Source organism: Vipera ursinii (genome assembly GCF_947247035.1).
Source record: "Vipera ursinii genome assembly, chromosome: 13".
Classification (NCBI taxonomy): Eukaryota; Metazoa; Chordata; class Lepidosauria; order Squamata; family Viperidae; genus Vipera; species Vipera ursinii.
In genome coordinates this window covers 4,060,906-4,086,341 of record NC_139526.1, presented here as the reverse complement: position 1 = coordinate 4,086,341, position 25,436 = coordinate 4,060,906, and the positions used below count along the sequence as shown (strand labels likewise).

The following is a 25,436-nucleotide window of genomic DNA, read 5'->3' as shown; positions in this document are numbered from 1 at the left end:
CTTCATAGTCAATAAAAAAGTAGCAAAAGCAATACTGGGATACAACCCTCAAAATGACAGAATGATCTCAGTTCGAATCCAAGGCAAACCATTCAATATCACAGTAGTCCAAGTCTATGCCCCAACCACCGGTGCTGAAGAGGATGAAATTGACCAGTTCTATGAAGTCCTACAGCACCTTATAGAACTAACACCCAAAAATGATGTCCTTATCATCATGGGAGATTGGAATGCTAAAGTAGGAAGCCAAAAGATAACTGGAATAACAGGCAAGTTTGGCCTTGGAGTACAAAATGAAGCAAGGCACAGGCTGATAGAATTTTGTCAAGAGAATACGATGGTCATAGCAAACACTCTTTTCCAACAACCCAAGAGACGGCTTTACACATGGACATCACCAGATGGTCAACACAGAAATCAGATTGACTATATGCTCTGTAGCCAAAGATGGAGAAGCTCTATACAGTCAGTAAAAACAAGACCAGGAGCTGACTGTGGCTCAGACCATGAGCTTCTTGTTGGAAAGTTTAGGCTTAAATTAAAGAAAGTAGGGAAAAGCACTAGGCCAGTCAGGTATGAATTAAATCATATCCCTGTTCAATATACAGTAGAGGTGACAAATAGATTTAAGGAATTAGATCTGATAGACAGAGTGCCTGAAGAACTATGGACAGAGGTTCGCAACATTGTACAACAGGTAGCAACCAAAACCATCCCAAAGAAAAAGAAATGCAAGAAAGCAAAATGGCTGTCTGAGGAAGCTTTGCAAATAGCTGAGGAAAGGAGGGAAGCCAAAGGCAAGGGAGAAAAAGAAAGATATGCCCAATTAAATGCAGAATTCCAAAGAATAGCTAGAAGAGATAAGAATGCCTTCTTAAATGAACAATGCAAAGAAATAGAAGAAAACAATAGAATAGGGAGGACCAGAGATCTTTTCAAGAAAATTGGAGAGATGAAGGGAACGTTTCATGCAAAAATGGGCACGATAAAGGACCAAAATGGCAGGGACCTTACAGAGGCAGAAGAGATTAAGAAGAGGTGGCAAAATTACACAGAAGAACTATACAAGAATGAGCTTAATGTCCCTGATAATCACAATGAGTTGGACACTGACCTCGAGCCAGACATCCTAGAATGTGAAGTGAAGTGGGCCTTAGAAAAGCTGAGCAACAACAAAGCTAGTGGAGGTGACAGTATTCCAGCTGAGCTATTCAAAATCTTAAAAGACGATGCAGTAAAAGTGCTACACTCAATTTGCCAGCAAATTTGGAAAACTCAACAGTGGCCACAGGATTGGAAAAGATCAGTTTACATTCCAATTCCAAAGAAAGGCAGTGCCAAAGAATGTTCAAACTATCGCACCATCGCACTCATTTCTCATGCTAGCAAAGTTATGCTTAAAATTCTACAAGCTAGACTCCAGCAGTATGTGGATCGAGAACTACCAGAAGTACAGGCAGGATTTCGAAGAGGCAGAGGAACTAGAGATCAAATTGCTAACATACGCTGGATCATGGAGAAAGCTAGAGAGTTCCAGAAAAACATCTACTTCTGCTTCATTGACTATGCTAAAGCCTTTGACTGTGTGGATCATAACAAACTGTGGCAAGTCCTTAAAGAGATGGGCATACCAGACCATCTTATTTGTCTCTTGAGAAACCTATATGCAGGCCAAGAAGCAACAGTGAGAACTGGACACGGAACCACTGATTGGTTCAAAATTGGGAAAGGAGTCCGGCAAGGCTGTATACTGTCGCCTTGCCTATTTAACTTATATGCAGAGCACATCATGAGAAAGGCAGGGCTAGATGAATCAAAAGTTGGAATTAAGATTGCCGGAAGAAACATCAACAACCTAAGATATGCAGATGATACCACTCTAATGGCAGAAAGTGAAGAGGAACTAAAGAGCCTCTTGTTGCGAGTGAAGAAGGAGAGTGCAAATGTTGGGTTGAAACTAAACATTAAGAAAACCAAGATCATGGCATCTGGCCCTCTCAATTCCTGGCAAATAGATGGGGAAGAAATGGAGGTAGTGACAGATTTTATTTTCCTGGGCTCCAAGATCACTGCAGATGGGGACTGTAGCCAAGAAATTAAAAGACGCTTGCTCCTTGGGAGGAAAGCCATGGCAAATCTAGACAGCACACTAAAAAGCAGAGACATCACCCTGTCAACAAAAGTGCGTATAGTCAAGGCTATGGTCTTCCCAGTTGCAATGTATGGCAGTGAAAGCTGGACCATAAGAAAGGTTGAGCGCCAAAGAATTGAAGCCTTTGAACTATGGTGCTGGAGAAGACTCCTGCGAGTCCCTTGGACTGCAAGGCGATCAAACCGGTCAGTCCTAGAGGAGATCAACCCTGACTGCTCTTTAGAAGGCCAGATCCTGAAGCTAAAACTCAAATACTTTGGCCACCTAATGAGAAGGAAGGACTCACTGGAGAAGAGCCTAATGCTGGGAAAGATTGAGGGCAGTAGAAGAAGGGGACGACAGAGAATGAGGTGCCCGGATGGAGTCACTGAAGCAGTAGGCGTGAGCTTAAATGGACTCCAGAAGATGGTAGAGGACAGGAAGGCCTGGAGGAACGTTGTCCATAGGGTCGCGATGGGTCGGACACGACTTCGCAACTAACAACAACATAGGGCAGGGGTCAGCAACCTGAAACAGTGAAAGAGCCACTCGGAACCGGTTCCCTCACAAAAGGAAAAACTGGGAGCCGCAAAAAATGTGTGCACATGCGTGTACATGCGCGCATGTGCAGAACAGGGTTTGACTGAAGAGTGGAGCCAAGGCGAGATATGCACCTACCCCGCATATTTGAATTGATTGGTTGAACTTTTTTAGTCCCACTTTTTTTTTTTGGACTGCACATGGCAGAGGACTAGGAGCCGCAGGAGTCGGCTGAAAGAGCCGCGGGTTGCAGACCTGTGGTATAGGGTATAGAAGACCCTACACTGTTTCAGACAAATAGTTGTCCAGTCTCTTTTTGAAGGGGTGGGGCAAGCCGTTCTGGTGGCAAGCCATTCTACTAGTTAGTTGTTCTCACTGTTAGGAAGTTTCTCCTTAGTTTTAGGTTGCATCTCTCCTTGGTTAGTTTCCATCCTTCATTTCTTGTCATGCTTTTGGGTGCTTTGGTAAATAATTTGACTGCCTGGTCTTTGGAGGAGGCCCTCAAATATGAAACATTGCTATCATGTCACCCTAGTCCTTCTTTTCACTAGACTAGACAAATCCAATTCCTGCAACCGTTCTTCATATGATTTAGCCTCCAACCCCCTAATCATCCTTGTTGCTCTTCTCTGCACTCTTTCCAGAGGCCCAACATCTTTATATTTTGTAATCTCAACTGTTGGCCCCCAACGACACAGAAGAGCATTGCTGTTATTGAGTGTTACTTCCACTGAAAACCTGATATTCCACTGAAAATCTTTGGAAATCTACCCCAGCAGCACCTTCTTAGATTTCAGAGAATGAGGGAGCATGAAGGCAATCATGTGAGGCAGGGCCATCTCAAAGCAATCAATTCAACTGGTAGGAACTCCAGGTCAGGGCAGGGTGCTGCCCATCTATCACCCAGACAGCCTCAGGACTAACCTGCCTCGCAGAAACTTCTAGAACAGGGGTATCAAACTGCTGGCCCGTGGGCTGGATGCCGAACTGCGCCCACCCCATTGCCGGCAATGGAGAAAAAAGTCACGATACATTGCAACACATCACGTGATGTTGCTCTAGAAGATTTGCTTGAGGGAAATTGCAAACAGGAAATCCAGCCGGTACCTCTGAGAGACAAGAGAATGCAGAAGAAATGACTGTTAGGTCCCCAAATCCTTATTGTCTTCCTTGCATATATACTTTTATGACTCTGGTGGGAAAAGGAATATTCCTGGTTTAACTATACCGTTTAAGCGGGGTTTTCCCCAAATCTCGCCTTGACTTCCCTACTGTCACTAACCCCTAATAAAAGTTTCCTTTTTTGACATTGCCTGTTTCAAGAGTTCTGCTTTCTTGGGTGGTTAGCTGAGGTGGGCCTTTACAATGACTCTGGCGGAAAAGGCTTGTAAGTGGAGCTTGCAACATAAAACAGAGGGGAAGGTCTTTTGATTGACAGGGGAAGCTCTTTTGATTGACAGGGGAACCTGTCAATCCACGCCAAATTCTCAGGGCTAATATTAATTTCAGAGATGAACGGTGCAACTCCCCCCAACGAGGCACTGAAGGAAGAGAATCTGAGCATCCTTTAATAGAAACTCTGCAAGTGCTTGTGTGAACAAGATATTGGAAGCACACACCAGCCTTTTCTTATGCAATTTCCTAGGAAATAAATATTTGAAGAGGTCAGTTTCACCCTGTTTTCCTAGTAAAGCAGAAGACTTAAAGCCACATGCAGCATTTCATTTAAGTACATAGCCTGAATGCTGAAGTCCTAGTGGTTCACCTAAGAATAAGCATAATTAAGTTCCTGACATTAGGCTTGCAGTCCAAACTGACATAGCACAAAAGGAAAAGAGGATGCAGAGGGGAGAAGAAAACTCACTTGTTTTTTTAACATGAAGGCCCATAGAGTCATTGAGTGTTTTCAGTGTAGCTCAAATAAAACAGATCACACCAACAGTTACCATGAAGCCAAGGAGACGTGCACAACTTTTGAAAATGAAAACGATCTTTGGCAATTAGTAGAGTTGATCATTCTGAGGATCACACCGGCTGTTCATCTCTTACTTTCCTGCTTGGGGCCCTTACAACAGATGTTCCTTGGAAAATGAGGTTTATACCTACAGGGAAATTTCCCATTAGTACCAACTAGAAACTGATATTGTTATAAATACATTTTATTTTTCTATTATAAAAAAGCACACCCATTCCATATGACGTACAAACTTATGTATGTTCCATTTGTGTGTACACACCCTCCCATAGGTGAGTTATTGATTAGCTTCCAAGCAGGAATACCTTCAGATGGAAAGTAAGGCAAGAGGTTGCAATACCTATTTCCTTTTACCTTGGAGTGCTTGGGGACCATGCACACCCATCTATTTCTGCAGTGGTCATGCATCACCAAGCAGCATTTGTGCCTTGATCCGGGTCTCCATCTTCCCTTCAAATGCTCCAAGATGCCTGAGAACTAACACACCTGACAAATAAAGGTAAAGCTATGACTTGAAGACCCTGGTTGCAAAGGTTCAAGAATGGCAGGAGTGAAGAAGATTGAAAATGTCTATGGAGATTCTCAGTCATCCAGGTCATGGTTATCCCAAAGGTGCTTTTTCAAGAGGCAACTGGACTATTTTTGTGCAGGGAGTGGGTGGAATTCCTATGAAGTTTAGGGCTTTGGTTTCTGTCTCTGCCATGTAGACATTGGCCACAATGGGGGACACAGATGAGCCAATGGCACAGTCACGTTTTTGTCTGTAGAAACCTTCACTGTATTCAAAATAGGTAGCAGTCAGGCAGAGGTCCAGCATGGCACATAGGTGGTCTGGGCTGAGGTTGGTTAATGTTGGTTAACTGCTGAGGTTGCAGCAGTTGTTTCACTACTGTGACAGCTGCAGTTGTTGGAATGATGTCACATTATAAGAAACCATCAAACAGGATCCAGTTTTAGTTTGCAAACTTTGCTGGCGAAGTCCTGTGAAAGAAAGAAAGAAAGAAAGAAAGAAAGAAAGAAAGAAAGGAAGGAAGGAAGGAAGGAAGGAAGGAAGGAAGGAAGGAAGGAAGGAAGAGGAAGGAAGGAAGGAAGGAAGAAAGAGGAAGGAAGGAAGGAAGGAAGGAAGGAAGGAAGGAAGGAAGGAAGGAAGGAAGGAAGGAAGGAAGGAAGGAAGGTCTTGTTGCCTGTTGAAAAAGTACCTTTGGGACAAGAAGGCAGAAAAATTCACGGTCACCATTTTGCAGACATTTTGCCAGACCTGTTCAGATTAAAGGTACATGCCCCACCTAACTGTGGATGCCTAGGAAGCATTCTTATACTGGCAATGCTGAACAAGATGGGTTATGTCCTGGCTCTGAGTGGGCCTCTGGATTGGAAGGAAAGAAGCTACGATAAGACTCATACACAAATACTCCTGAAAGTCCCCTCCGAGGGATGAAATTTCATTGACTTTCCAAATCAGAAATGGCTGAATAATCTAATCACGTGCAACCCAGAAGTGTAGCAAATTGCTATCTGCCAGGGGAAGTTAGTCGGAAAAGGAGAATTCCAAATAGTGACTCACGCAGAGATGCAATAAGCAACCACATTTTGAAGAGGGCACTTTGCACACATACAACAGAGGTTTGTTCTTCCAGTATATTTATTTTTCTTGGCACACTAAGAATTCGCTTGCGGAACAGTGGTGTGGCCTGACTTGAAGTCTGATCATTACTAGGCATACGCACATTATACAGAACGCAGTTTCTTTCTAATTCCATTTCATACCCTGCAGACTAAGCTGTGCTGCAGAAAGTTCTTAAGAGCAGAATGTAAATCAGCTTTTACGATCCACCAATTCAAAATTCTCAAACCTATAAATTAGATTAATAAAAAAAAGACAAAGGCTCTTTTGTGCCATTCTCTAGCATAGAGGATTTTAAAAATAGTAAGACTGGTAAAGGATTTGTATTCCACCTAGATTAAAAACTGAATTGGCATGCGTAACGTCTTAAAAGAGGGCAAATAATTTTTAATTCTACAGCTTTCATTGATTTTATGAAAAAGTTGCACCGGTCACAGCCCAAAGGTAATGAGAAGCACCTCCAAAACTGGGGGACAAACAGAGGAGCAATCAATTTCAGCAACACGTTATATTTGGCAAGCTCTGCTAATACAGGTAGTCCTCAACCTACGACCACAATGGAGCCCCAATTTTCTGTTGCTAAGCGAGAGATTTGTTAAGTGAGTTTTGTCCCATTTTACAATCTTTCTTGCCACCGTTGCTAAGTGAATCACTGCAGTTGCTGAGTTACTGGCCTGGTTGTTAAGTGAATCTGGCTTCCCTGTGCACTTTGCTGGTCAGAAGGTTGCAAAAGGGATCGCGTGACCCCGTCATAAATATGAACCAGTTGCCAAGTGTCCGAATTTTGTTCAGGTGACCCCGGGGATGCTGCAGTGGTCATAACTGTGAAAAGCGGTCACGAGCCACTCTTTTCAGTGCCGTTGTAACTTTGAACGGTCCCTCAACAAACTGCTGTAAGTCGAGGACTATCTGTAAAGCAAATCCTACGTTTAAAAGGTGAAGGAAAAAAGGAAGATTTTAGTTTTGCCATAAAGTATCTTGGGATACTTTGCTGGAAACAGCATGGCAAATGATTAATTTGTGTTTTGTTTCTGGGTTGCAACGCTATCTGAACACAGAAGCTGCATGGCATGGAAAAATCAACCCCATGTGATCCATCAGGACCTCAGAGTCAGTGGCATGTCTTGTTTCCGACGGATGAAATTCTTCAAAGAACTTTGAGGCATTGTTTACCTTAAAGTATCTTTATTCGAGTGTACATGGCCGAAGCCAAAATCTGAATTCCCCTCCCCTAAGCACATAGTATTAAAGCACAATTCCCTCCTCCAATTTACAGTCATAAATCAGATTCTCCAATTAGTTTGAAATGCAGGCTCTCCCTCCAGTTCTCCAGCCCGCCATTTCTTATCATCTCTTATTTCAAAAACCTGGATTCTTACACTAGTTACAGTACTGTTATGTCTAATTAACTCCCATGCACATTCCTCCTCCTCCCCCCAGTATCATCTAATTCTAGCTCTAATTCTAAGAGTAAAACATAAGAAGGAAAATGGTTGCATCTCCATACGTTGTCAAATCAAAAACATCCAATGTTAGCAGCGTTGACATGGCATGAATATGGTGAAAACTGATGGCACCGTTCCTTGTCACCCTGAGGTTGGCAAGGCATGACAGTTGCACTATAACCCGCAAAAGAGACCATACAGATAAGTCCTCGACTTACGACAGTTTATTTAGTGACCATTCAGTTACAACGGCACTGAAAAAAATGACCTAGAGCCATTTTTCACGACCACTGCAGCATCCCCATAGTCATGTGATGAAAATTCAGATGCTTGGCAACTGACTCGTATTTATGACGGTTGCATAGTGTCCCGGGGTCATGTGAGCATCCTTTGAGACCTCTTTACAAGCGAAGTCAATGGGGAAGCTGGATTCGCTTAACAACTGTGTCACAAACTGAAGAACTGCAATGATTCACTTAACGACTGCGGTGCAAAGGTCGTAAAATGGGGCAAAATTTGCTTAACAAATGTTTCGCTTATCAACAAAAATCTGGGGCTCAATTGTGGTGGAAAGTCGAGGGCTACCTGTATATATTTTAAAAAAGAACAGAAAAAGCATTTCCCCCTCAAAACTGGGAAAGAAACCAGTGTCACCATCATCGCTCCCGTTTTACATTATCATCCGTAAGACCTCCTCCCTGTCCATATTGCTGAGCCCTGTGGCGCAGCAGTGGTTAGAGTGCAGGACTCCAGGCTAATTCTGCTGACAGCCAGGAGTTTGATCCTCACCAGCTCAAGGTTGACTCAGCCTTCCGTCCTTCCAAGGTCGGTAAAATGAGGACCCAGATTGTTGGGGGGCAACGGGCTGACTCTGTAAACCACTTAGAGAAGGCTGGAAAGCATTATGAAGCAGTATATAAGTCTGTCTGCTATTGGGAAGGAAGGAAGGAAGGAAGGGAGGGAGGGAGGGAGGGAGGGAGGGAGGGAGGAAGGAAGGAAGGAAGGAAGGAAGGAAGGAAGGAAGGAAGGAAGGAAGGAAGGAAGGAAGGAAGGAAGGAAGGAAGGAAGGAGGGAGCAAGCCATGGTGTCACAGTCACTAGAATGCAGTACTGCAGGCTAACTCTGCCCACAGCCTGGAGTTCGATCCTGACTGGCTCAAGGTTTACTCAGCCTTCCATCCTTCCAAGGTCAGTATAATGAGGACCCATATTGTTAGGGGCAACAGGCTGACCCTGTAAACCGCTTAGAGTGCGCTGTAAAGCACTGAGAAGTGGTATATAAGTCTAAGTGCTATTGCTATTGGTCAGGACCTGATTTGGAATGAATTGCTCTTTTGCCAATTTCCCCCTGGAAATTGTTGGAATGCCAAGCAGGAGGACAAAGCATTGATCTCAAATCAAAGCAGACAGTGGGAGGGTTGCAGCCTTGTCCCCTGATGGAAAACGGTACATTGCAGATCCTCCAAATGTGCTCTTCGAATGTTCTTTCCAGCTGAAGCCATTCTCTTTTTTTTTTTACAACCCTTAAAAAGTTTAAATGCTGGTTAGCTTTTCATCTTTCTCCCACAAGAATCAAACAGATTTTCTACCACCCACAGTTCCTGTCTCATCCTCCAGCCCATCAGCGTGATAAAAGAGGATTTTGACATCTCCAATTTTCTTGACGGATCTGTCGCTCACCAGCTTGCCAACCTTCCTTCGCCCTCTCACCCGTTTCATCCCCTTGGCTCATCCTCTTGTTACAGTATTAATTAAGATATATACATCTCCTTTTCAAACAACAATTTTTCCCCCAGCTATGGTTGCCAAGTTTTATTAAAGAGTTGCCATGAAAATCCCTGCAATGTAAAGACTGATGTAAAAGAATATCCAAGCCAATAAACACAAGAATAAACTTCAGAAAATTGGGAACTTCAAGGCAGAAAGGTGCTTTTGAACTCTGGTGTTGGAGAAAACTCTGGAGAACATGATAGGCAACCCACAAACCAGTCCAGAGTAGTTACAGAAGGTGCCAGGCTCAAACTATTGCATTTTGGACATATTATGTCCAGATACAATTCCTATGTGAAGCCCGTTAACATTGGAAAAGGTGTAAGGAAAAAAGAACAACCAGCAGCAAAGGGAATGGACTCCATGATAATATCACCATTAGAACATCTGAAGGACCAGGTGTCAGGGACATGGTGTATACAAGTGTGTGTGTGTGTGCATATGCGTGCAGGTATCATCCTGGTGAAGGTCTATCTGTGAACAGGTAGCCCTTGACTTACAACAGTTCATTTAGTGTCCGTTGAAACTTACAACGGCGCTGGGGGAAAAAAGTGACTTATGACCATTGTTCACAGTTACAACCTTTGTGTTCGTCTGACTGACAAACCCAATGAAGTAAGCACAGCTGACACAATCCGATCTCTAATGCAAAACTTTATTGGGTAAATCATTTTGGCAGAGGTGAAAGAAAAATCAGCTCTGATTAATTGGTGCCAAAATCAGTATATTAAAAGTACAGAGTCTCCCTCCCCTCTAACAGGGCAGGTCACATTGTCCCATGAAGTGGGACATGAGAGAGTGCCTTAGTTCTCCATAAACAACTCTTGAGTGACCTTGATTCTCACGGCTTGGCAGACCGATGTCTGAAGCCTGCATTCCATTCTTCCCTCCTCTCCCCCTGAATCTGTAGGCAAGCTAAGAAACAGCAATGGACGCTTTGCAGCATCCCCACGATCACGTGACCAAAATTCAGAGGCTTGGCAACAGGTTCATACTTAATGACTGCTGCTGTGCCCAAGGTCATGTGATCAACTTTTGCAACCTTCTGACCATCAAAGTCAATGGGGGAAGCCAGATTCACTTAACAACCAGGTTACTAACTCATCAACTGCAGTGATTCACCGTGGCAAGAAAGGTTGTAAAATGGGGCAAAACTCACTTAACAAACGTCTTACTTAACAACATAAATCTGGTGGTCAATTGTGGTCATAAGTTGAGGATTACCTGTACTCACTGAGAGCCAACACTGACTTAATGAGATATAATCAGTCAAGATAAATAACCACAAAACCTTTGTTAAGTAAGAACTTCCTTCTCCTCCCAAGCAAGACCAAATTTAATAGCCCCCACTTCTTCCAAATATCCTGGGAACTGAGATCTAGTAAGGATCTTTGAAGTTCTCTTGTCAAGTCAACTCTGAGGTGGTGATCTTGCTCCAGGTTATCACAAACTCCAGTCATTGCTACCGACTTGCCAAGCAAAATGGATTTTAACTGTAAACGAACAACCGAGGATAATGGGTGGGAAAAGTCCTAGCGAAAGGGGTCACTCCATGGCAAACTGACATTACTAATAGAAACATTCCCTGACTGGCAGCTGAACGGCCAGAGAAAGGAAGAGTGTCCTTTGGCGCAGGACTTTATCTTCTCTCTACCTCTTCCCATTTTACATCTGATATGAAATGGGTTGAACTGAACTTCTGCTAGTGGCTTGACTGCTTTGCCTTGAACCGATGGAAAAAGACACAAATATTATGGGGCAACCCCAGCCTCGGTATTATAGGATTTATAAGGGATTTATCCTGACCACTGGGGACTACGCTTAATCCCCTTTCTAAACCATGAATGGCCAAACAATATAAATCAAAACAAAGCAACTGTCAAAAAGAAGAGTGAACTTGAACGTCACTGAACTCCGAGTGGGCAGAGCTGGGAAAAAATACTAATTTAAATGTAATTAATTACACACTTTCAAAAGGATTACTCAGAGTATATTTAATAATTTTCTTCTTTTGCGTGGAAAGTTAAAATTCAGTAACAACGGGGGGGGAGGGGATTTGAAGCCTCAGCATTTGCACCCCCATTGTAAATCCTGAATTTTTTTTTTCTCCTAACCTTAGTTGTCAGGAGTGCATAATGTAAGGTTACATTCCCAATGCACAGCTGCAGATACTCTTCCAAAATTAATAAAGAAATACAGGTAGTCCTTGACTTACGACCACAATTAAGCCCAAAACTTCTATTGTTAAGTGAAACATTTGTTAAGTGAGTTTTGCTCCATTCTACAACCTTTCTTGCCACAATTATTAAGTGAATCACTGCAGTTCTTAAGAGAGTAAGTTGTTGTCAACAGCTTACAGTTGTTAAGTGAATCCAACACAGTTCCAGGCTGCATTAACACATCAAGATCATGTGAAGTAAGACCACACTTGGAATATCGCATCCAGTTTTGGTCACCACAATGTAAAAAAGATGTTGAGACTCTAGAAAGAGTGCAGAGAAGAGCAACAAAGATGATCAGGGGACTGGAGGCTAAAACATACAAAGAATGATTACTGGAATTGGGTATGTCTAGTTTAATAAAGAGAAGGATGAGGGGGGACACGATAGCAGTCTTCCAATATCTCAGAGGCTGCCACAAAGAAGAGGGGGTCAAGCTATTCTCCAAAGCACCTAAAGGCAGGAGAAGCAGCAATGGATGGAAACTAATCAAGGAGAGAAGCAACCTAGAACTAAGGAGAAACTTCTAACCAAGGACAACTAACCAATGGAACTCTTGCCACCAGAAGTTATGAATGCTCCAACACTGGAAGTTTTTAAGAAGATATTGGACAACAATTTGTCTGGAATGGTATAGGGTTTCCTGCCTAAGCAGGGAGTTGGACTAGAAGACCTCCAAGGTCCCTTCCAACTCTGTTATTCTATTCTATTCTATTCTATTCTATTCTATTCTATTCTATTCTATTCTATTCTATTCTATTCTATTCTATTCTATTCTATTCTATTCTATTCTATTCTATTCTATTCTATACTGTTCTGTTCTGTTCTGTTCTGTTCTGTTCTATACTTACACAATGAGGATTATGCTGAATCTGGCTTGTCCATTGACTTTGCTTATCAGAAGGTCACAACAGGGGACCCCAGGACACTGCAACTGTCATAAATATGAGTCAGTTGCCAAACATCTGAATTTTGATCACATGCCTATGGGGTTGCCACATCAGTTGTAAGAGTGAAAAACGGTCATAACTCACTTTTTTTCAGTGCCGTTGTAACTTCAAATTTCAAAGGCAAATTCTATTCCATCAAAATGCAAGGATTGGTACAAAGAAAGCAGGAATATTTTTCTACGTGCCACTAGTAAAATGTTGCATCATAAACTGCCCTGAACCATGTCATCACCTCCATATCATTGGTGGTGGACTGAAGTGGCCTCTGAAGCTCTTATAAGGTCACTTCAGAGAGCTGATGAATACCTGAAATAAGCTCAAAAGGAGGACAAAGAGGAAAGAGGGAGTCTTGCAAGTTGCTGTGATCTTTCCCAACAAAAATCCATAAGCAGTAAATAGGTGAAAACCAGCCATCAACTAAGAAGTTTGTCCAAGACTCACGAGGAATCCTTTAATGCGCACATGGAGAGAGGAAAAAGGGGTGTGAGCATGTATGTGTTAATGACTAAAAATCTTGGAATGAGGATCATGTTCCTGTTGAAAATACACTTGGCCTGTTGCCAATATGCACAGTCTTCCTGACTGACACCTGAGCTGCCTTGGATGTCAAGCATAGATGGAGGAGGGCAGGCTCCTGGGATCTGCAGAGAAAGTACTTATCCTGAGGGGGGGGGAGAGAGAGAGAGAGAGAGAGAGAGAGAGAGAGAGAGAGAGAGAGAGAGTTCTGTCTTCTTTTTTCTTGGGGAAGAAGAAATAAAAGAAAGATCAAACGGAAAAAGAATTATGTGGGAGAGGCTGTGCCTGAAACTACGCAGTGAAATTTTCACATGGAGTGTGTTGAATTTTAAATGGGGGTGAAGAAGAATGGAAAAGGGTTGCCCCAGTGGGTTCAGGTTTTGGACTTTGATCTTGGTAAAAATTGCCTTCTAAAGCTAGATTGTTCAGCACAATTGAGTTCAAAACTCTCTGGTTTGCTATCCTGCATCCAGTTACTGTATGGATTGTAGTGTAGGAAGCACAGAGCCCTCCTGACACTATTGCAAAAACCGATGCTACACATTTTTGTTCTTTGAAGGAATAAACTTAGGACAAAAGTGGTTGAAAAAAAAATTGAAAGACTAACCAAAACTGCAATCTAACACCCAGGATAAAAAAAATTGCAATTCTTCCTATGTACAGCATCTGAATAGGAATGGGAGGCTTAAATATTGACTCCCGTTGCACATGTCTGCGTGTTAATATGGAAGCTATTCCTGAGTGTAGTTCGCTGCTTCCTCAGCAACAGGAATCATATTTTGAACATCCAACTGAGTTGGGTTCAAACAAAACCCTAAACCGTAAACCAAAGTCTACAAACTTGAATGATTAAATTCACACTCGTACTAAGCTGAAACTAACAAAGTAAGTATTACACAGAAGGACACTGGACTTAATTGTTGTTTTTGTTCTTCGCTGGGATTTCTGACTTTGAAGAATAATTACTTTGAGTGGTGGGTGTCCAAATGGAAATGTATTTTAGTTATATGAAAAATATTTTCTTATAGGATAATTAAAAGCTCCTAAAATCAACCTAGAGCAATGATGGCGAAACTTTTAGAGACCGAGTGCGCAAACCACAATCCAAAAACCACTTATTTATCGCAAAGTGTCAGGGGTGCATCAGCATTGTGGTGCCCTCAGGGGGGGCAGGGAGGCGCCTCTGAGTGCCACCTCTGGCACGCAAAAACCAGGGGTGCAAAAATGCGCCACCATGCTGCAAGGTGCAAATACGGCCACGGCAGCGGCACAAGCTGCAAATATAAGGCACTGCACCACGCAAGAATGAGGCAGCGCTAGTGAGTATCACGCAGGCACTAGCCCCGCCCCATTTGCAGCATGTGCATGCTCACGGCCCCGTGCACGCATGCATGCATGTAAAATGCTTCCCCCTCCCTTTTCTTCCAGTCCGCCAATCGACAATGGTTGGTGACCTCTGCTCTACTTGAGCTTGCTAGTGGACCGCTTCGCCTCCTTTGTGCTGGGCGGGGCTCCTGCTCCGGGCGGTGGTGGCGGCCTGATAGACCTGCTGCTGGCGGCAGGGCATGCGCCAACAGAGAGAGCTCTGAGTGCCGCCTCTGGCACGCGTACCATAGGTTCGCCACCACTGAGCTAGAGCAACTTAACACAAAAGGAAGGCAGTTAAGTACATTCCCAAGCCAAAAGATATAGTAGTTAAAAGGGATGAGATTTATGTTCCTGTGGAGCAGAGGCTTCCTAAATAAGGAGGCCTTAACCAAGACGGGGAGACTTTGTATCTTCAGACTTGCAAGACTGATGCCAGTCCTTTCAGGGAAACCAGGCAGAAAACATGCCTAAACGAGGTTATTCTACTTTATTGTACGGGTACATTATAGAATCTTGCAAGTCTCAAATTAAATTTAAAAATGTGGGCATCGTGTTTAGAGGCATGTGAGCCTCATATTAAAAAAGGAGCAGAATAGGCCCAAGACTTTTAAGGTATCCAGAACAACTTAGTATCTCGAGCCAAGCACTTCTTTCTCTAAACTGGAAATATGCTTCTGCTACCTTTGAGATTTTTACTCTTGCAGTTTGCAATTCTCAGGCACCAGGGACACCTCCCCACTTTTATATGAGCTGTTTGGAGAACCAAACAAAGTTTACCTGGCTGCTTTTCCTCTCTTAGCCATCCCCTTTCTTGGGGAAGGGGTGTGTGTGAACTCCACCCTTATCTCCTAACGATAAAACATTTGCAGTGTTGGCAGAAAGCAACCACGAAAGTCAACTGTTTTCCAAACAGCTGGTGTGTTTTAAGCAGCTCTCCTGTGAATACTTTCTTTTCTCACCCCCAATTTAGGAGAAGAGGGGGACACAATTTTTCAAAGTTTCTGTGCTGTTTCTCCAAGGAGAAAGAAACCCTACTTATTTTGGATGCAATAACTGAAAGAAGAAAAATGCCAGCTCAGGGTCTTTCTGCAACAGCTTTGAAGAGAATCCTGTTCCAATTCCAACCTAAACAAAAAAAAAGCCGTCAAGCTAAAGGCATTCTCAGTGCCACCCTGCGGAGCATCACCAGAAGTGGGGAAGGGAGATCCCTCCAACTCACCTGGCTGAAAATCAGAGGTGTATTTTTCAAACTGAAGCAGAAAAGGTTTTGTAAATCCCCAAATGCACATAACACAATATAAAAGCAAAGGAGAACCCAAAACATCCTCCCTTAAGGAGGAGCAATATCTTAGAAATGACCTGTCCATTCTAGTCCTTCCTGCACCCCAGAAATGTGGTGTGGTTCCCAGAGACTAAAAAGCTTCTCACATCTCAGTTGCCTGCTTTTTGTTGTTGACTCTTCCACCGTGACTTCTCGGGGGGTTCTAGTTTCATTCTCTTATTTGGTCCAGCTTTCTAGAACTTAATCACTCACCTTGTTAATTCAGAGGCAACAAACCCGCACCTCGTTTTTTAAAATCAACTTTGACTCCCTAGTGGTGATATTAGTTTACTGGAGAGGAGAGAAGATGTTATAAGATATTAAAGATACTTAATATATGATGCAGAATAATTCAATAATTCAAATTCATCCCAGTTTCATTTTGGGCAACATTTGCACGTGGGGAGATCTTCCTGACTAATAATAAATAATAGCTCTTCATCACTGGTCCTCAAATGTTTCAGAAAGTAACCTGAGTAGATCCACCAGGGTTATCCAGATGTTTAAGCAGGAATGGTGGTCAATAGCTACCAATCCCATCTTGTAGGAAGGAACAGTCCTAACTTGCTTCACACATTGCACTCAGCCACACTTTGCTGAGCAAGATACAGGTAGTCCTCAACTTATGACTACAATGGAGCCCAACATCTGTGTTGCTAAGTGAAACATTTGTTGAGTTTTGCCCCATTTTGCAGCCTTTGCTTGCCACAGTTGTTAAGTGAATCACTGCAGTTGTTAAATTGGTAACATAGTTGTTAAATAAATTGGCTTCCCCAACTGACATTGCTTGTCAGAAGGTTACAAATGGGGATCACGTGACCCTGGGACACCGTGTGAGTCACTTGACAAGCGTCTGAATTTTGATCATGTGACCACGGGGAGGCTGCAATGGTCATAAGTTTGAAAACCGGTCATAAGTCACTTTTTCCAGTGCCGTTGTAACTTTGAATGGTCACTAAATGAACTTTTAAGTCAAGGACTACCTGTACAACTGGTCAGGCTACAATAAAACCAAACAAGCAAAGCAGGGCTCGGGGATCTGGTCTTTCTTTCTTTCTTTCTTTCTTTCTTTCTTTCTTTCTTTCTTTCTTTCTTTCTTTCTTTCTTTCTTTCTTTTTCTTTCTCTTTCTTTCTCTCTCTCTCTCTCTCTCTCTCTCTCTCTTTCTTCTCTCTCTCTCTCTCTCTCTCTCTCTCTCTCTCTCTCTCTCTCTTTCTTTCTCTCTCTCTCTCTTTCCGAAGAGGACAGTTCTCAAATGTCAGCAACAGTTTAAATGAAAAAAGCAAGAGGAAAAATCAACTCCGTTTTAGGTACAGGAAGTGATCTCGACTTACGACCACAATTGAGCCCAGAATTTATGTTGCTTAACTGAGAAATTTGTTTGGTGAGTTTTGCCCCATTTTACGACTTTTATTGCCACATTTGTTAAGTGAATCACTGCAGTTGTTAAATTAGCAACACATCTGGCTTCCCCCTCCCCCCCGTTGACTTTGCTTGTTGGCAGGTCGTAAAAGGGGATTACACAACCCCAGTGATGCTGCAACTGTCATAAATATGAGTCAGTTGCCAAACGTCTGAATTTTGATCATGTGACCCTGGAGATGCTGCAACGGTTGTAAGTGTGAAAAATGATCATGTCACTTTTTTCAGTGCTGTGGTAACTTCGAACAGTCACTGTTGTAAGTCGAGGTACCTGTACACATGCAATCTTGGAAAAAACTTTCCAACTTTCTCTTTCCAACGACCTAAGCACACTGTAGCCAACTTTCAACACAGCAGGAAAGGATGGACCTTTTCAACATATTAAGGAGCCAACAGTTTAAATGGAATGGCCATTTATCCTTTTTAAATATTTTTCCCCCACTTTCCTTCCTTTTTCAACAGGAGGTTGGCAAGGCATCCCTTGCAACCAGTTGGAAAATATAAACAGCCCCTTTAAAGGAGAAGAGTCTGCATTTGGAAAGCTCACCTCGTAATGGTAATTCATGCATGTCAAGTCTTTCCAGCAAGGGTCCCCTCGCATTTTTATCATCCCCTGTGAGAGGGAAAAAAAAGACAGCTCTGAGATTAGTCCTTGCACTTCCATTCTGAGGAAATTTTGAACAAAATTATACATTAATGCAGATGTTAATATACAATTAATATATGTAATATATTACATATTATGACAGTGTTTCTCAAGCTTGGCAACTTGAAGATGGGTGGATGTCAACTCCCAAAACTGCCCAGCAAAGCTGGCTGAGAAATTCTGGGAGATGAAGTCCACCCACCTTCAGGTTGCCAAGCTTGAGAAACACTGCATTACGACATACTTAACCCTAACCTCCACTTATGACCACACCTGAGCCCAACATTTTTGTTCTTAAGTGAAACATTCATTACGTGAATTTTGCCACCTTTCTTGCCACGGTTGTTAAGTAAATCACTGAAGCCGTTAAGTTAGTAACGCAGTTGTTAAGTGAATCTGGCTTCCCCCATTGACTTTGCTTGTCAGAAGGTCACAGAAGGGGAGCTCATCACCCTGGGACACGGCGACCGTTGTAAATATGAGTCAGTTGCCAAGCGTCTGAATTTTGATCACGTGACCATGGGGATGCTGCAAGGGTGAAAAATAAATCACTTTTTTTTTCAATCCCGTTGTAACTTCAGTCACCAAATGAACTGTTGTAAGTCAAGGACTACCTGTATTGCCAGCTGGTGGGAAGCCTGTAACAATCTGGTCAGGTTTAGAAGCTAAATCAGGACAGGTCTGATTAAGACCTAAATGGAGGCCAGTAGAAAATTATCCGAGGCTTGGCCAACTTGGAAAATGGGAAGAAACGTGATGAAAAGGCAAAGTCTTCTGGCTGCAGGAAAAAAGCCGGCATGGACGCATCCATGAGGTCTCCAAGAGTCAGGCTTCATTCAGTGACGGAGGTATTACTTTATTGTGCCTTGAATAATAAAAAGCTAGGGACTCCTTTGTTTTAGATGAGAGGCCGTGCAAAATTCCCATCTATGAAGCCAGGAGTTTGGCCTTCCAATTGCTCTTTTTGCATATTTGTTATTATTGGGGTTGGTTCTGCAGTCAGCCAGAGGTTTAGACTGGATCTGGCCTTTTTGTCCACCTACTGAGTACCTCCCAAGGACCTGGAAGGGGCAGCTGTGTTGCTGCTTGATGGTGCCAAAGGGATTGTGGCTGTTCCAAGCGAAGCTGCCTTTTGCAATGGACTGATGGGGATTTTGGCAGTGCTGAAGATGTTCAGGAGACGCTCCAGATGTTTTGGGATTGTACCAAGCACCTACTGCTATTGGTAATACCTTTGCTTTCTGTTGCCACAGTCATTCTATTTGCAAGTCTCTGTGTTTTGTTTCTCCCTTCCCTTCTCCTGTCTCCAAGTATTGCCATATCCACTAGTCACACTTTCTTGTCTTTCTTATTGGCAGTTGCTAAGTCTGGGGTGTTGTGTGGCTTGTGTTTGTTTTTATTATTATAAATTATAATAAATTATTATTACTATATCCCACCTTCTCCCTCAAATGTATATAAACTCTAGGCAGTTTCATACAAATACTCCTAATATTTCTGATTCTTGTTTTCCTCACAACAACCCTGTGAGGTGGGTTGGGCTGAGAGAGAGCACGTGGCTCAAAGTCCCCCACACTACAGCTAGAACTCGCCCTCTCCTTGTTTCTTATGCATCTTAATCTACCCCCAGGCCCAGCTGTCCAGCCTCACCCCTCCTGCACCCCCACCCCAGGAACAATGGAGCTTTTTGCTGCCTACCAAGCAGCTACTTTGCCTTGCATTCAAATAAGCGAGCCAGGCAAACAGTATTTGCAAACCCCACTTTCAGCAGCTAAGTGACCGTTATGTGGCCTTCTCGTCGCAATGCAACAATTTCAGTGGCTCACCTCTGGACAGGAAGGATCTCACCAGAGTGCTCGTGTACATTCAAAACCTCCATCCGCACAGTGCCCTGAACTGCACACCTCACAAGCTTAATTAATTAACCCTTGTTTATTCGGCCTTAGCACACTGTGCAATTCGGAGCATTAGTCTAGAACCTGCCTCAATGCCCAACCTGTCTCCCCATCAATATCCTTCCAGATGGATCAATTTGGCTCTGGCTCTGCATCCTTCCTCAGGTCTAAAAAGTCAGTCTTAGTTTTCCTTCTGTTTAAACATTTCCATTTTTACCTATTGTGTTCGCTTGCTTTGACGGACGACCTTACGGTGGCAATAAAGATTTGCTTTGTGGTTTACCTGGCTGTGGAAATTGGTTTTCAGCCAATGAGTCTCCAAGATCATTTTTTTAATTAAATGTGTTTAGTTTCAACCATCCAGAGCTCCTGGATGTAGGGTGGTTAACATTTTTAATAAATAATTAGTTTTAAATTTATTGACAAATTTATTGATATTAATTAACAGTTTTACATTGAATAAGCAAATTATTTGTTTTCAAAATGTTTTTGAAAATATCACTGTCTTAAGGCCACTTAAAACACTCAGTTTCTAAAATGTTCAAATAAAGAAAAACAATGATGTAATTAATGGCTTTGGAGAAGATCAGAAGTATAATATAAATCAATCAATGAACAAATTGAATAGGAAGAAAGATTAAAAGGTCTTACGACTCCTCACAATGCTATGTGTTTCATTATATTTTATTCTGACATCTGTCAATCTCTGTCACCACAGACCTTTGAAAAATATTTGAGACCCACTCATTTTCCACCAATTTTTTTGAGCTGTGATCTTACAGATTGCCACAGTTTACTGGCGTCAATCTGTTAGAGAATAGAAAAATGTCTGTTTTATTGTTGTCACACATTAATTATTTTTACATGTTTGCATTTTTATTTAAGTATGCTAAATAAACCAAGACTGGGACACCTTACCATTTCAATCAGAAAGGAAGATCTTCTTCCCTAAATAATTAACTTTTAACAAGGCAGGACTGAGAATTTGCTGAAGTATGTTCAGGGAGGCAGGTACATGTCTTCGACGCACCCTTCCCTTTGGGACTCTTTGAATTATCTTGTCTGGGTTTAGAAGGAAGGTAGGGTGGAGTTCGATTAGGATTCGGATGGGAGATCACAAGGAAATCCCAGGCAGAGTGGAATAGTAGGAAAGAAAGTTCCAGAAATATAAATGGCAAACCATTTTTACACAGAACTGTAGCCAAGAAAACTCCATGGAAGGGATCTATGGAGCCATCAGGAGCCACGTCTGATGAAGGAGACTACAAGACTTGGCAATCTTGTCTCTGGTGGGGTTTAGTAAATGTGTTCTGAATGTGGAATACCTTAATTTCACAACTGTGTCGCAAATGCAAAGCACCTGTCACTGTGCACAGAAATAATTTCCTTTTCTCAGGTTTATTTTGTTATTGAAACACACCCATTTCTAGCTTTGACATTCTCGGGGGGTGGGGGGGGCATGTCTCTTAAAACCAAGTCCTTCATCACCAGCTGTACCAAAGTATTCCTAAACCCCATCTCAGGAATGCTTTGTTCACATACACACTGGCATCTTTTCCACTTTGGAGTGCCCCTTTCAGTTGCCAGGGATAGTCTGGAATTTTAATGCCAGCCTGATCCTGAAATTCAATGTTTTTAATGTGGCCTTGCTAGAAAAGCAGTAAAACAAACAAACAAGCGGCCTGATTCTCACCATATATATGTATTTGGCTAAACTAGACTGTGTTGTTTCTCTGAGCCACATACGTGTGTGTGTGTATGTGGGTATATGCATAACTTATTTTATTTATTTTTTGTCATGTTTATGCAGAGTATATTGGGGTAGTGATCCTTTGAGAGCTGAATGCAACGAAATTTCATTTTAATGTATGCTGATTAGCGTACATTTAAAGTGACAATAAAGTTATTCTATTCTATTCTATTCTATTCTATTCTATTCTATTCTATTCTATTCTATTCTATTCTATTCTATTCTATTCTATTCCATTCCCTTGCTCAGAAGCCTTCAAGAAGCAAGGTGGCTCCTGGCTGCCCAGCCCCGCTTTCAAACATAATTAAGCTGACTTTGTAATAATGCCTCTTGGGGTGTCTGTGAAGCCCTAATAAGCAGGCATATACATAGAATGAAGGCTACTGCTAAGCTTGTAAGCCGCCCTGAGTCTTCGGAGAAGGGCGGGATATAAATGGAATTAAAATAAAATAAAAAATAAATAAATAATTGCACACAGCAGGCCAACAACTGTCTCGTGTCAAAGGGGTCTCTGGTTGGTTAAAGCAAAGAAAGCTCGACCCATTTAGCAGAGTCCTGTGCTTCTTTCTCCATCAGAGTGGTGTCATTTCGGGTTCAGAAGGAGAGGTCTTCTGGGCCCATCTGCCCTCTCAAGTTAACTAAATTTTGAGGTGGAAAGAATTAAGAAAAGGTGACCAAAGAAATAATTAGCATTTTCAAGCCTTTGAATACAAAGCAGAAGTGAACATTATGGAAATTCAGAAAGCTGCCAGGAGACCCCAAGAGTGCCATTTTTAAATATTGCTGGATAGAAATAACTTTTAGTAGACCCAATCACCTGTTGTGGAGTAACTCTTAACATTGTGAGAAGGAGAAAATTTTCTGCAGGGCCCAAGGCAAAGGCAGTCGAGTTCAGCCACCTGACATCAAGCTGTCCCCCGTTCTGATACTCTGAGATCACAGGGTGTATCCACAATTACCTTTACATTTTGACTTTGCTGATCCGCAGGAATCTCGGTAAGACAGGCAGTCCTCCACTTACGACTACAACTGAGCCCAAAATTTATGTTGCTCAGTGAGATGTTTACAAAGTGAGTTTTGCATCATTTTATGACCTTTCCTGCCATAGTTGTTAAGCGAATCACTGCAGTTGTTGAGTTAGTGACCCAGTTGTTAAGTGAATCTGGCTTCCCCATTGACTTTCTTGTCGGAAGGCTGCAAAAGGGAATCATGTGACCCCAGGGGGACACTGCAACCATTGCCAAGCATCCAAATTTTGATCACGTGATCAAGGGGATGCTGCAAGAGTCATAAGTGTGAAAAAATGGTCAGGTCACTTTTTTCAGGGCCGTTGTAACTTTGAACGGTCACTAAATGAACTGTTATTACAGTAAGTCTAGGATTGTCTCTAATCATCTCTACCAAAATGCAGAGTGGCTAGCCTCCAGTTCGCGCTAAGAGAACAGAGTCTCTCCAAGATTGGTTAGAGAAACGTCACTTTCAGGAAAACAGCCCATCTTCCCGTGGCTGTTTGAGACTCTCTGTCTTCCTTGAACCTGCGTTGAATTTACAGGGGCCTTTCCTCCCATCCCAAGCGGTGCCTTCCTCCTGCAAAGTCTTGTGTAGTGTGACCAAGGCTGCACGTCCTTCCCTTTCAAAAGAAATTCTACACCGCTTTAGCCAATGTTGAAATGGACCTGTTTCTTTATTTGCTTCAACTGCCCGAGGAATCGGGTACGTTGGGCAGACCATGAAACGACTGGTAACAGTGACAGCCATCAAATAAAATATTAAGTAAATGACAAACAACAAGAATAAATCAGGGAAAGAAAATATCTCTTAGTCATTAACCAATATAATGCCGCTACTTAAAATTCCGAACGAACTATGATATTCTATCCTTAAGACATGGCTGGGGAATTCCTCCTTTCCCATGGAGAATTCTGGAGTATTCTCAAGAAGACCCAACCTGGAAAGAAGGAGGAATTTCCCAACAATAAGAACCATTAAGCCAGGGGTGTCAAACTGCCGGCCTACAGGCTGCATGCGTCACGTGGAAGCCACACCCACCCCATTGCTGGCAATGGAGAAAAAGCTCTGAAACGTCACGTGACGTCGCGAGTTTGACATGTCTATATTAAGCAGTAGAACAACAGTTGCCTCCTGGAGTTTTGGCGGGGGGGCCTCCATTGCTGGAGGTTTTCTAGAAAAGATTGGAAAACCATTTGTCTCAACTGGTATGAAGACTCCTGGTTTGGGCAGAGGTTTGGACCAGAACAGGGGTCTTCAACCTTTCTCGGGAAAGGGAGTGGGAAGCATTTTATGTGTGCGCCCATGCATTCACACAAACAGGGCTATAAGCACACATGATGCAAACTGGGTGGTGCTAGTGCCCACGTGACACTCGCTAGCACCGCCCCGTATTTGCTGTGCAGTGCCCCATTTTTGCCGCACAGTGCCCCGTTTGTGTAGCTGCACCGATGCTAGCACAAGTGGTAGTGTGAGAGCGCACACACACGTGTGCGCACTGGCCAGCCTGTTCCATGGCCCAAAGGTTGGGGACCTATGGACTAGAAGACTAGAAAACTAGACTAGACTAGAAGACTTCCAAAGTCCCTTCCAGTCCTATATTTCTATGGAAAATGTGCCCCTTCAGATGGGAAAGGAACAAGTGATCCCTAGCAGATAAGAACATTTGATTTCCTGCTTCCAACTGCGAGAGTAACACAGGCAGTCCTCAAGTTATGACCATAACTGAGGCCAAAATTTATGTGGCTAAGTGAAACATTTTGTTAAGTGAGTTTTGCCCTATTTTACAGCCTTTCTTGCCACAGCTGATAAGTGAATCACTGCAGTTGTTAAGTTAGTAACATGGTTGTTAAGTGAATCAGGGCTCCCCATGGACTTTGCTTGTCAGAAGGTCGCAAAAGAGGATCACATGACCCTGGGACACTGCAACTGTCATAAATGTGAATCTGTGTGCCAAACTATGTGACTTTTGATCATGTGACCACAGGGATGCTGCAATCATCATACGTGTAAAAATGGTCATAAGTCACTTTTTTTACTGGTGTTGTATCTTCAAACAGTCACTAAATGAACTCTTGTAAGTCAAGGACTACCTGTATGTAGCCCCTCCCTGTGATGATGGCCAGATCTTCTGGTCATGAATGACATCCTGCCATGTGATGGCTAAAGCCCCTCTTTCTGGTCTGAAAATCTGCTTCCAATCACATGAATTGAAGGATCTCCCGAGAATCCTCCATTTCGTGAATGAAATTTTCATGCCTCCAATAAAACATTTCTACCATGATGCGCTTACCGCTCCAAGCATGATTCTGAAAATAAGCCAGCGATAGGCCCAGATGACAATAAAGGAAGGAGGTGTATCCTTGGCCAGCCGGGAAAGAGTCCACAAAGGACAGAGGAAGATTGCCAAAAAACCCGTTTCCAGAAGCTGCGATTCCCAACCTAGAAGGAATGATGGAGAATGCATCAGATTACTGCAAAAATAAGGCACATTATTGATGTAGCGTGCATTGATGTAGGCTAGGACCTCATAAAGCATCTGAAAGGAACACTTTGCAAAGCACACGGGAAAGGTCCCTCTTTGGAGTTGTACAGTAACAATGGCATTTGACTCTCTGCATGTTTGCACATGCACAGCCATCTGCTTCCCCTCCCATGATTGCTTTATTTTGCAATTAAAATCCACCTGAAGACTTTGTGCATTTTTCATGTAGGTTTCTTTTAACACAGTACATACATTTTGGGCTGCCTACAGTTGCAAGAAAAAGTATGTGAACCCTTTGGGATTACGTGGAGTTTTGCATGAATTGGCCATAAAATGCGCTCTAAACGTCATGTAAGTCACAACAATAGAAAAAC

At 42.7% G+C, this 25,436-nt stretch overlaps 1 protein-coding gene across 1 annotated transcript in view; it reads right to left on the bottom strand.

The window, feature by feature from the left end:
• The window catches only part of LMF1 (lipase maturation factor 1), a 110,207-nt gene extending 85,193 nt beyond the window's left edge, over nt 1–25,014 (bottom strand). The window contains exons 1-2 of the mRNA XM_083373072.1: nt 24,871–25,014; nt 17,826–17,891 (exon numbers count right to left, since the gene is read on the bottom strand). Of these exons, the coding sequence (XP_083229198.1) occupies nt 17,826–17,891; nt 24,871–24,882 (78 nt within the window). The 5' untranslated portion in view covers nt 24,883–25,014. The remainder of the gene's footprint in view (nt 1–17,825; nt 17,892–24,870) is intronic.
• Between the last annotated feature and the right edge of the window lie 422 nt (nt 25,015–25,436).